This window comes from Delphinapterus leucas, chromosome 12 (assembly GCF_059928025.1).
Source record: "Delphinapterus leucas isolate spDelLeu-1000000601 "Yukka" chromosome 12, BTC_Dleu_Yukka2, whole genome shotgun sequence".
NCBI classification, from domain to species: Eukaryota; Metazoa; Chordata; class Mammalia; order Artiodactyla; family Monodontidae; genus Delphinapterus; species Delphinapterus leucas.
In genome coordinates, this window is record NC_143140.1 from 54768846 (window position 1) to 54782401 (window position 13556).

Consider the following 13556-nt stretch of genomic DNA (forward strand, 5'->3'; position numbering starts at 1 on the left):
AAAACATTTCCAGATCAAGAAATTTAAACATTTACATGTTACATTAGGGGGTACACACCATTTTTCTTTTATGTAATATTATTGTAAAATGTTTTCCTTAAAATGATTAATAAATCCTGACATTCAATTTAATTAAAAAAAATAAGCACATCTATTTTATAAACCTAAATACATACCAACCACTACCAAAGCTTTATAAATGACTTTAGTTACACCTTCTCATTTTATAGATGTAGAAAACGAGAAGAAACATATATATGGCAAACAGGTACATGAAAAGGTGCTCAGCATCACTAATCATTAGGGAAATTCAAATCAAAATCACAATGAGATATCACCTCACACCTATCAGAATGGCTATTATCAAAAAGACAAGAAATATCAAGTGTTGACAAGAATGTAGAGAAAAAAGAAACCTGTACACGTTGGTGGGAATGTAAACTGGTGCAGCCACTATGGAAAACAGTATGGAGGTTCCTCAAAAATTAGAAAGAGAACTTCCATATGATCTAGCAATTCCACTTCTGGGTATCCATCCGAAGAAAGTGAAAACACAAACTCGAAAAAATATATATGCACCCCTATGTTCATTTCAGCTTTACTGACAATAGCCAAGACATGGAAGCAACCTAATTATCCATCAGTAGATGAATGAATAAAGAAAATGTGCCATATATATGTGTATGTGTGTGTGTGTGTGTGTGTGTGTTTGTGTGTGTGTGTGTGTATAGAATATTACAATAAACAATGGAAAGTTATTCACCCATAAAAAGGAAATCTTGCCATTTGGGACAACATGGATGGACACTGAAAGCATTATGCTAGGTGAAATAAGTCAGACAGAGAAAGACAATTATGTTTTTAAAACAAGCAAACAAAAAATCACAATCATATATACAGAGAACAGATTGGTGGCTGCCAGAGGCTTGGGCTGGAGGGTGGGTAAATGGATGAAGGAGATCAAAAGGTACAAACTTTGTTATAAAATAAAAGTCACAGGGATACAATGTACAGCATAGTGATTATAGCGAATAATGCTATATACTGTATATCTGAAAGTTGCTAAGAGTAGATCTTAAAAGTTCTTATTACAAGGAAAAAAATTTTGTAACTACGTATGGTGATGGATGTTAACTAGAGTTACTGTGATGATCATTTTAAAATATATATATATATTGAATCATTATGTTATATACGTGAAGCTAATATGTTATATGTCAATTATATCTCAATTTAGGAAAAAAAAAAAAAAAAGGAAAGAAAGAAAAACTCAGGCCCAGAGATACTAAGTATTAAGTGACAGGTAGAGAATCATCCAGACTCTGAATCTGATACAACAAAATCCAAGCCTTCATACACCCAAGTTAATGTTCTTTCTATTATACCATGCCAGCTCCTTTGTTTCTGTTTCAAGTATTGAAACAGAATTGAGTATTTTTTGCTTTGTTTATGTTTATGCCCATTTAAAAAATGAGAAGGAAAATAAAGGCCAAGGTAGGTAAAGGTTTAAAGTTTTCCGTGTTAATCAGTCTCAAATATTTTTTAAGCTTTGTTTACCAATGCAATACTTTTAGAGTTTATAACATTTATGCTTATTATCCTGTAGGGTAAAGGAAAAGCAAAACAACCTGTGCCTATGGACACACTGTCATATGCTTACTTCAAGTGCGCTGGTACTCATAACATCCACTGGAGGGAAGCAAACACTAGATTTTGAGCCTTACCTGCATTGGTGTTTCACTTTCTTGTCGAAACCCTTCAATCTGCTGCTGCTGCCAAGAAGCTATACTGTGAGAGTCCTCTGTAGTTCTACCTTCCAAAGGGTTTGTCCGCAACTGCTCAGTAAGCCACATCTGCGTCCTCACAGAAGGCTGAATGGGAACTCCACCTACTGCTTGTTGACCAAGCATTAAATATTTCGGCGGTTCAAAAGCCTCTGAGCTTGTCATAACGGGCTTGCTTTCAGGTAAGGCACTATATGTCATGTCTAAGGCCTGTCTCCTAGGAATGGAGGAAGAAGCTCTAAAGTCCTCTTTGCTGCAGCTCTCAAATTTATATTTGTTGTCCAGAGTTGATGGTCGTTTTTTATTTATTTCCTTGTCCTCTAGCTTAAGCATCTCCATACTGTCATGTAAACAGCTAGGTCCAATTGTCCTTAGTTGTGATGTTAAAGCCTTGTCTCTCCCTGTCTTTTCTAAACCTCTCCTTGACTCTTCTGTGTGCACAATGCCACCCTGGCTGCAGTTACCTGGGACAGTGAGTTTGGATAAAGATGACCATTTCCGGAGAGGCCGGAAGTCCTTCATGTCTAGTGAAGAGTCCTGCTCTCCCCTACTGTGGTTTCCCAATGTTTGCATAAGGCTTATACTCCATTTTGAGCCATCTGATGTCAATGATTCCCTATGTTTGGAAACTGAAGCGCTGGAGTTAGATGGCATGACATGGGCAGTAGGAAGAGTAACCAATGATCGACTAGGCTTAAAAGATAATGTGCCACTTGAAGTTGAATGATCTGGAAAGAAAAAAGAATGCCAAATTAGTTGTAATTAACAGAAAAAAAAAAAAAAAGAGGCAAAATGTAAAACGCCAAAACAAAAATCTGAACATGGTTTCCCAGCACAGGTTTTTCAGAGGCACTTTCATCAAAATGAGGGGCTTATTATTGTTACTATTATTATTCCTTTAAGTTTATCTGAAACAAATCAAACATACTTTCAAATATCATTTTCTAAAAACGGATACATAACAAAATATATGCTCATCTGCCATCTACTTACAGATGAAAAATGACTGGGAAACAGGTTTATATTCATGCTATTTAATCTAAGTATTGTGCCTTAAAAGAAAAATCCACCTCTGCATTGAAAGGTCTTATTCCTCATCTATCACTGAAGGCTCAGACACAACTTTATTAAAAAATCGTATCTCTTGGTGTCTTTCCTCAACTGTGGAAATAGAGGCCCAATATGAACATTTTAGCACCTCTCAAACTACAATTCAAATTAGAATATGGGTAAAGGTGCTCCTGCAATAATGGAAAATAATCAGAAAGTGTTCTAGCAATATATTTGCAGATACATAGTAGTTCATACACTCCCAATCTCCCTTAATGGCATCATCAATAATATATTTCCCAAGCTAGAACACTTGGAGTCTACTTTGATTCCTATCTTTCTCTGCACATTTACTAAATCCCCATGTTGTACATTTATTTATTTATTTATTTATTTATTTATTTATTTATGGCTGTGTTGGGTTTTTGTTTCTGTGCATGGGCTTTCTCTAGTTGTGGCGAGCGGGGACTACTCTTCATCGCGGTGCGCGGGCTTCTCACTGTCGCGGCCTCTCTTGTTGCAGAGCACAGGCTCTAGACGCGCAGGCTCAGTAGTTGTGCCTCAAGGGCTTAGTTGCTCCATGGCATGTGGGATCCTCCCAGACCAGGGCTCGAACCCGTGTCCCCTGCATTGGCAGGCAAATTCCCAACCACTGCACCACCAGGGAAGCCCACGTTGTACATTTTTACTTCCAAAATGATTACATAGTTACTGCTGTAGGTCAGGCCTTCACATAATACTATCCTACACATAGGAACAGCTGTAGTAGGCTCTACGGAAGCCCAAAGGATAAATAAGGGCCTCTATACTCAATGGACTTACTATCAAGTACCAAATTAAAATCAAAGATTATCATTTTTATCACATGATATCTAGAAAGGGGATAGCGATTTGAAATGTAGGGGGAGAGGAGGTGGGTGGTGAAAGGCAACTTTTACAGTTTTTTCTGTGTCTTTCCATGTTGTTTGACTCATAACAGAATATATTTAAATATTAGTTTTGAGCTTTGATACTGTTTTAAAGAAATAAAGTAATAGAAAAAGAAATGTTGAGAAAGTCATAAGAAAATTCAGATGAGAAAGACCCAGGCAAACTAATTAAAAAAATGGAATTCCAATAGGTCTTTGCACAGAATTTATTCACCTGGAGATGAAAGGGGAAAAACATTATAGACGAAAGAATACAAGAAAAAGTAATATAGTAGACATTTACCATGTAACAGTTTCCCATCAGCTTCTGCAGAACCTTTTCATACTCAAGAAAATTCCCACATTACAAGCCCAACCTCCCAAAATAAATTTTAGACCTTAAATTCCCAACATACCCTGCAACTATGATACAGACATTCAGAAGGACACAAGATTTGTTTGGAAGTGAGTCACATGAGAAAACAGGCTCAGTGTGGTGCTACCACGTTTGGCAACAGCAGAGGCATTAGCCCCCAACAATGACAGCAGCAGAGGTGGCCAAACCAAGTTCTGGCCCAGAAGTGGCAGCAGTTGGGCAGCAATGGTGGTTTCCTCCAGTGGGGCCGGAGGGTGCCAGTTCTCAGAGGTGACTGAGGCATATTACCTGGAAGCTTAACCATAAGCCTGGCTCTCCAGCCCTCCTCAAAAATTCTGAGTTAACCAAATGCCCTTAAATAAATTCCTCATCTGCTCAATCATCCAGTCAGCTTCTTCTACTGATTCAGAACACTAACTGATCCAAGTATGAAGCCAGGAGAATATGGCCTCAAAAGAAGAAAAACAAATTATCCCATTTATCTGCAGTATGCAGTAAGTATCAAGAAAAGCTGCTCAAGATAATTCTTGAAAGGTAAATGTAAAGCAGAGCTGTGCAAATCTTCAAACGCCCTGCTACAGAAACAGCCTACCCTTCATTCGGCAAGAAATGTGACCTACCAAAAGTTTCCAAACAAAGGAGCAAGTGACATGACCAAAACTGTACTTAGGATGATTATTCCAGTAACTGCTGAGGACAAGTTAAAGCAAAATGGTTGGCAGCAGGAAGATTAATGGATTATTATGGTAATCAGTAGAAGGAGGAAATAGGAATATGCTACTGAAGGTCAGTTCTAAATAGAAACAGGATAAATGACCCCCAAATTCTATGGAATATTGGTATTAATACATTACAGCACTATATCTACATCTATATATGTGTTTGTGTTACTATTCCTAAAGGAATATTTGTATTAAAATCATCATAGCCTCTCAAAAATATCTTCAACTCTTTAAAAAACAAAAAATGAGTTTTATATCAAATTTAAAATTTTCAGACTTTTACATTTTTGAAAAGCTGTAAGCAAAGATGGTGTAAAGGCTAAGTGTAATATTTTTGAAATCAGCATTTTTAGATTCAAATCCTGGCTCTACCACTTAGTAGTCACATGTTCAAACAAGTTATTTAACCTTCTGGCATCAGTTACCTCATCCATAAAGTAAAGAGGACAACAGTGAAGATTAAATGAAATAATACATGTAAAGGACTCAGAAGAATTCCAGGCAAAATAAAGACTATTACCAGAGACAAAGAAGGATACTACATAATGATCAAGGGAAAAAAAAATTGATTGATCAAGGGATCAATCCGAGAAGAAGATATTACAATTGTAAATACTTATGCACCCAACATAGAGCACTTCAATACATAAGGCAAAAATGCTAACAGCCATAAAAGGGGAAATCAATAGTAACACAATCATAGTAGGGAACTTTAACACCTCACTTTCACCAATGGACAGATCATCCAAGATGAAAATAAAAAGGAAACACAAGCTGTAAATGACACATTAGACAAAATGGACTTAATTGATATTTATAGGACATTCCATCCAAAAACAACAGAATACACATTTTTCTCAAGTGCTCGTGGAACATTCTCCAGGGCAGATCATATCTTGTGTCACAAATAAAGCCTTGGTAAATTTAAGAAAATTGAAATTGTATCAAGTATCTTTTCCGACCACAATGCTATGAGACTAGATTATCAATTACAGGAAAAACTCTGTAAAAAATACAAACACATGGAGGCTAAACAATACACTACTAAATAACCAAGAGATCACTGAAGAAATCAAAGAGGAAATCAAAAAATACCTAGAAACAAATGACAATGAAATCACGAAGACCCAAAACCTATGGGATGCAGCAAAAGCAGTTCTAAGAAGGAAGTTTATAGCAATACAATCCTACCTCAAGAAACAAGAATAAACAACGTAACTGTACACCTAAAGCAACTAGAGAGAGAAGAACCAAAAAACCCCCCAAAGTTAGCAGAAGGAAAGAAATCATAAAGACCAGATCAGAAATAAATGTAAACCATTAGCCAGATTCATCAAGAAAAAAAGGGAGAAGACTCAAATCAATAGAATTAGAAATGAAAAAGGAGAAGTAACAACTGACACTGGAGAAATACAAAGGATCATGAAAGATTATTACAAGCAACTATATGCCAATAAAATGGACAACTTGGAAGAAATGGAAAAATTCTTAGAAAAGCACAACCATCCAAGACTGAACCAGGAAGAAACAGAGAATATAAACAGACTAATCATAAGCACTGAAATTGAAACTGTGATTAAAAATCTTGCAACAAACAAAAGTTCAGGAGCAGATGCATTGACAGATGAATTCTATCAAACGTTTAGAGAAGAGCTAACACCTATCCTTCTCAAACTCTTCCAAAATATAGCAACGGGAGGAATACTCCCAAACTCATTCTACGAGGCCACCATCATCCTGATACCAAAACAGACAAAGATGTCACAAAAAAAGAAAACTACAGGCCAATATCACTGATGACATAGATGCAAAAATCCTCAACAAAATACTAGCAAACAGAATCCAACAGCACATTAAAAGGATCATACACCATGTTCAAGTGGGGTTTATCCCAAGAATGCAAGGATTCTTCAACATACGCAAATCAATCAATGTGATACACCATATTAACAAACTGAAGAAGAAAAACCATATGATCATCTCAATAGATGCAGAAAAAGCTTTGGACAAAATTCAATACCCACTTATGATAAAAACCCTCCAGAAAGTAGGCACAGAGGGATCTTACCTCAACATGATAAAGGCCATATATGACAAACCCACAGCCAGCATCGTCCTCAATGGTGAAAAACTGAAACTATTTCCACTAAGACCAGGAACAAGATAAGGTTGTCCACTCTCACCACTATTATTCAACATAGTTTTTGAAGTTTTAGCCATAGCAATCAGAGAAGAAAAAGAAATAAAAAGAATCCAAATCGGAAAAGAAGTAAAACTGTCACTGTTTGCAGATGACATGATACTATACATAGAGAATCCCAAAGATGCTACCAGAAAACTACTAGAGTTAATCAATGAATTTGGTAAAGCAGCAGGATAAAAAAATTAATGCACAGAAATCTCTTGTATTTCTATACACTAATGATGAAAAACCTGAAAGAGAATTTAAGGAAACACTCCCATTTACCATTGCAACAAAAAGAATAAAATACCTAGGAATAAACCAACCTAAGGAGACAAAAGACCTGTATGCAGAAAACTATAAGACACTGATGAAAGAAATTAAAGATGATACAAACAGCTGGAGAGATATACCATGTTCTTGGATTGGAAGAATCAACATTGTGAAAATTACTCTACTACCCAAAGCAATCTACAGATTCAGTGCAATCCCTATCAAACTACCAATGGCATTTTTTCACAAAGCCAGAACAAAAAATTTCACAATCTGCATGGAAACACAAAAGACCCCGAATAGCCAAAGCAATCTTGAGACAGAAAAATGGAGCTGGAGGAATCAGACTCCCTGACTTCAGACTATACTACAAAGCTACAGTCATCAAGACAGTATGGTGCTGGCACAAAAAGAGAAGTACAGACCAATGGAACAGGTCAGAAAGCCCAGAGATAAACCCATGCACATACGCTCACCTTATCTTTGATAAAGGAGGCAAGAATATGCAATGAGGAAAAGACAGCCTCTTCAATAAGTGGTGCTGGGAAAACTGGACAGCTACATGTAAAAGAATGAAATTAGAACACTTCCTAACACCAAACACTAAAATAAACTCAAAATGAATTAAAGACCTAAATGTAAGGCCAGACACTATAAAACTCTTAGAGGAAAACAAAGGAAGAACACTCTATGACATAAATCACAGCAAGATCCTTTTTGACCCACTTCCTAGAGAGATGGAAGTATAAACAAAAATAAACAAATGGGACCCAATGAAACTTAAAAGCTTTGGTATAGCAAAAGAAAACATAAATAAGATGAAAAGACAACCCTCAGAATGGGAGAAAATATTTGCAAACGAAGCTACTGACAAAAGATTAATCTCCAAAATATACAAGAAGCTCATGCAGCTCAATATCAAAAAAACAAACAACCTAATCCAAAAATGGGCCGAAGACCTAAATCTACATTTCTCCAAAGAAGATATACAGATTGCCAACAAAAACAGGAAAGGATGCTCAACATCAGTAATCACTAGAGAAATGCAAATCAAAACTACAATGAGGTATCACCTCACACCAGTCAGAAAGGCCATCATCAAAAAAATCTAGAAACAATAAATGCTGGAGAGGGTGTGGAGAAAAGGGAACCCTCATGCACTGTTGGTGGCAATGTAAATTGATACAGCCACTATGGAGAGTATGGAGGTCCCTTACAAAACTACAAATAGAACTACCATACGACCCAGCAATCCCACTATTGGGCATATACCCTGAGAAAACCATAATTCAAAAAGATTAATATACCACAATGTTCACTGCAGCTCTATTTACAATAGCCAGGACCTGGAATCCACCTAAGTGTCCATCGACAGATGAATGGATAAAGAAGATGTGGCACATATATACAATGGAATATTAGCCATAAAAAGAAACGAAACTGAGTTATTTGTAGTGAGGTGGATGGACAAAGAGACTGTCACACAGAGTGAAGTAAGTCAGAACCTAAGGGCAGGACAGGAATAGAGATGCTGACGTAGAGAATGGACTTAAGGACACAGGGAGGGGGAAGGGTAAGCTGGGATGAAGTGACAGAGTGGCATGGACATATAAACACGAACAAATGTAAAACAGAGAGCTAGTGGGAAGCAGCTGTATAGCACAGGGAGATCAGCTCAATGCTTTGTGACCACCTAGAGGGGTGGGATAGAGAGGGTGGAAGGGAGACACAAGGGGGAGGGGATATCGGGATATACGTACACGCACAGCTGATTCACTTTTTTATAAAGCAGAAACTAACATACCACTGTAAAGCATATACTCCAATAAAGATGTTAAAAAAAAAAAGAAATAGCTGAACTAAGTGATATTTTCAATATAACAGGCAAAAGGCTAAATATCCATACTGTACAAAGAACTCCAAAAAAAAAAAAAAATCCCCGAAACAAAAACCTAACAACCTAATTTTAAAGTAGGCAAAAGAAATCCATAAGCAAACCACAAAACAAAACAAAACAAAAAGCAAATAAAGAATACATGTTTAGGGTTTCCCTGGTGGTGCAGTGGTTGATAGTCCGCCTGCCGATGCAGGGGACACGGGCTCGTGCCCCGGTCCGGGAAGATCCCACATGCCGCGGAGCGGCTGGGCCCATGAGCCATCGCTGCTAAGCCTGTGCCTCCAGAGCCTGTCCTCCGCAACGGGAGAGGCCACAACAGTGAGAGGCCCACGTACCGCAAAAAAAAAAAAAAAAAGCATACATGTTTAATGGAGGCAGCCTAGATGTCCGTCGACAGATGAATGGATAAAGAAGATGTGGTACATATGTACAATGGAATACTACTCAGCCATAAGAAATAATGAAATCATGCCACTTGCAGCAACATGGATGGACCTACAGATTATCATATTAAGTGAACTAAGTCAGAAAGAGAAAGACGAATATCCTATGATATCACTTGTATGTGGAATCTAAAATATGATACAAATGAACTTATCTACAAAACAGAAACAGACTTGCAGACTGTGGTTGCCAAGCGGGGCGGGGAGTAGGGGGTGGGAGAGGGATGGATTGGGAGTTGGGGATTAGCAGATGCAAGCTAGTATATATAGACTGGATAAACAAGGTCCTATTGTACAGCACAGGGAACTATATTCAATATCCTGTGATAAACTGTAATGGAAAAGAATACGAAAAAGAATGTATAAATGTATAACTGAATCACTTTTCTGTAGAGCAGAAATTAACACAATATTGTAAATCAACTATACCTCAATAAAATACTTTTTTTTAAAAAGTTTGTTTTTCAAAAAAGATATTTCAACTCACTAAATAGTAGAAGTACATTCCCTATCATATTCATAAAATTATTAAAGGCTGCTAATATCCTACGATGGTAAGAACATAAATTGTTATAGCCTTTGGAAGAAGAGGGGCAATCTGTCTGTATACATCAATATTTAAAATATGCAAACATATAAGTAAATATATGTATACATGTGCATATGTGTATGTAAATACATATATATTCATGGGCACAGAAATTATCTAGAGGAATATACCCCAAATTTAATAAACAAAGATAAAAAGAGGAGAAAAGGAGAAAGGTGTTTCCACATTTTACTTTACACAACATCTTATTTTAATTACCATTTGGCCAAACTTCTGCAAAGGTGTTTTATTTTGTGACCTCAGAGAGTTTGAAATATCTCAAAGAACACTGTTACTAAAGTGTGAATTATGTATCAGGTGACTGTCTCACTTTCTATGTCACAGCTGAAACTTCTGAGACCAGAGATCACCAGTCCTGGGTGCTACTTTTATCTGATAACGTGCTAACTTCCTGTCTACCTTGGTAGCTCAATATTTCCCAACTGCAGAGAAAATCAACAATTGGTGATAAAAACCAATTCCACATCAGACTAGTATTTACTCCTACAAATCTGAAAGCTACTGATAATATATGCTGTTCATAGAACATTACATTGAGAACAGAATTTACTCCAAAAGTCACTTATACCTGAAGTTCTCAAACTTTAAAATACAACAAACTTAGCTGGTATCTGGAGCCCTACTCCGAGAGATTCTCATTCAGTTAGAGTAGAGAGGGTCCAGGAAACATCACTTTTTAATAAGTGATTCTGCTGTTCTATTCACCACATCATTCCACCTAGGACTGATTCCAGTTCTGAAGCCTTCAAGTTTAAATATCTTAAGTTCAACCATCACCAGTATCTGAGTTTCACTGTAAAAACTGATTTACTGTGACGTTCAGAATTCATTACTGTGAAAACTAAGGATTAAAATTCAGTCTACCCACATACATATGCACATACATACACATGCACATATACACCATGAATTAATGAACAAAGTATTAAATATTTGACAGTTTAAGTATCTGAAAAAAAGGACCATTCTATCTAAGAAATGAATCAAAACATAATTTATTTTGCCTAACAAAACACAATCAGTTGGAGGTAGATGCAATGTGATTCCTAATGTGCTTTATTATACTACCTAATTGTAGCCACAAATCCCAAATGCAAGCTATTATGATGGCATCCAGCCCATATCTAAGTTAGAACAAGTGAAATCTAAAACCAGAAGGCCGTCCTTTTAAAAACCAGAGGACATGGGACTTCCTGGGTGGCGCAGTAGTTAAGAATCTGCCTGCCAATGCAGGGGACATGGGTTTGAGCCCTAGTCTGGGAAGATGCCGCAGAGCAACTAAACCTGAGCGCCACAACTACTGAGCCTGCGCTCTAGAGCCCGCGAGCCACAACTACTGAAGCCTGAACGCCTAGAGCCTGTGCTCCACAACAAGAGAAGCTACCACAGTGAGACAACGAACAGTAGCCCCCGCTTGCCTCAACTAGAGAAAGCCCACGCACAGCGATGAAGACCCAATGCGGCCTAAATAAATAAATAAATTTATTTTTAAAATTTAAAAATTAAAAAAAAACAACAACCAGAGGACAGGGTTTATAGAGAGCACAGAAGAGCTAACGGTTTCAGACATAGGCCTAAATCATAGGCCTAAATGTAACAGCTAAAACTATAAAACTCTTAGAAGAAACCATTGGTGTAAATCTTTGTGATCTTAAGTCAGGAAGTGATTTCTTAGATACAACACCAAAAGCCCAAGCAACAAAAGAAAATAAATTGGACTTCAATAAAATTTAAAAATTTTTTTGCTGCATCAAGAGAGTAAAAGGACAGCCCAAAGAAAGGGAGAAAATTTTTGCAATTATGCAACTGATAGGGACTTTCATCTAGATTATATAAGAAACACAACTCAATAATAAAAACACAAATAATCCAATTTAAAAATGGATGTGGAATTTGAGTAGTCATTTCTCCGAAGAAGATACACAGATGGTCCTATTAAAGCATACAAAAAGGACATTTTTGTTTGTCATTTTTAGGGAAATGCAAATCAAAACCACAATGAGACATCACTTCACACCCATTAGGAGGGCTATCATCCGAATGACAGATAGTAAGTAAGTGTCAAGTGTCTGGCAAGGATGTGGAGAAACTGGAACCCTCATACAATGCTGATGGGAATGTAAAATGGTGCCGTTGCTTAGGAAACAGTGTGGCAGTTCCTCAAAAGGTTAAACACAGTTACCATATGATCCAGCAATTCCACTCCTAAGTATACACCCAAGAGAAATGGAAACATATTCACAGAAGCATTATTCTTAACAGCCAAAAAGTCAGAATAATGCGATGTCCATCAAGTGATCAATGGATAAATGAAAAGTGGTACAATGGAATATTATCTTTTATTATGGTAATAAAAAGAAGTGAAGTACTGATACATGCTGCAACATGATGAGTCTTGAAAACATTATGCTAAGTGAAAGTCAGTCACAAAGGACGATATATTAGACGATTCCATTTACATGAAATGTCCAGAAAAAAGAAATTTATACAGATTAGTGGTTGCTTAGGGATGGGAGGGAAGATGGGGAGTGACAGCTAACAGACTTCTTTTGGGGAGGAGGGGGGCAGGCTAAAAAATGTTCTAAACTTAGACTGTGGTAATAGTTGAACAATTCTGAGAATATATTAAAAAGCATTAAATTGTATACTTTAGATGGGTGAACTGTATAGTATATGAATTATAGCTCATAAGAGATAGTGTGTATAACTTCTAATAAACTAGAAGGAAAATGTCATGAAGAAAAAGTGAAACCAAAGAAGGCAAGAAGGAAAACACTTGAGAAAAGCAGACTATAAAGTATACAATATGATTTAAAATGCATCAAAGTTTAACAATCACAGTAAATGAATATCCACTCAAAAGACAAGAATTGTCCACATAATTTTTTTAATCTAGCTAAAGCTAAATGTTTACAGAAGATACACCTAAAATATGAAGTCCTATTTTGGCATTATGGTATCTGCATAAAGACTGAGAACGATTACATAAAAGAATTACACAGAAATAACTATCAAGAACATTAGGAAAAGTGTATGTCAGGTATCAAGATCATGAAAAGCATAGTTCCATGAACTGCTTGCTTTTATTCATTATATCTTAAGGATAGAGAGAAGCTTCTGTTTCCCTACTGCCAAACCTATGACCTATTCTTTTAGCAACTGTACTTGGTAGCAATAGTACACAATTCTGTGCAAATCTTGGTTCTCATTTTGTTATTGTCTAATCATTATTACCGATCACTTTTTTTTCTTGAATATTTTATTTTTTTCTCAATTGTATTTTGTGAAGTCACTTCAAATCCTATTGAAGC

The 13556-nt window shown here is 36.6% G+C and overlaps 1 protein-coding gene across 3 annotated transcripts in view; it reads right to left on the minus strand.

Moving 5' to 3' along the window:
• The window catches only part of CEP85L (centrosomal protein 85L), a 157355-nt gene that overhangs the window by 97958 nt on the left and 45841 nt on the right, over positions 1–13556 (minus strand). For all 3 annotated transcript variants that reach the window (XM_089921965.1, XM_089921963.1, XM_089921964.1), the window contains exon 3: positions 1725–2512. In XM_089921965.1, the coding sequence (XP_089778091.1) occupies positions 1725–2512 (788 nt within the window). The remainder of the gene's footprint in view (positions 1–1724; positions 2513–13556) is intronic.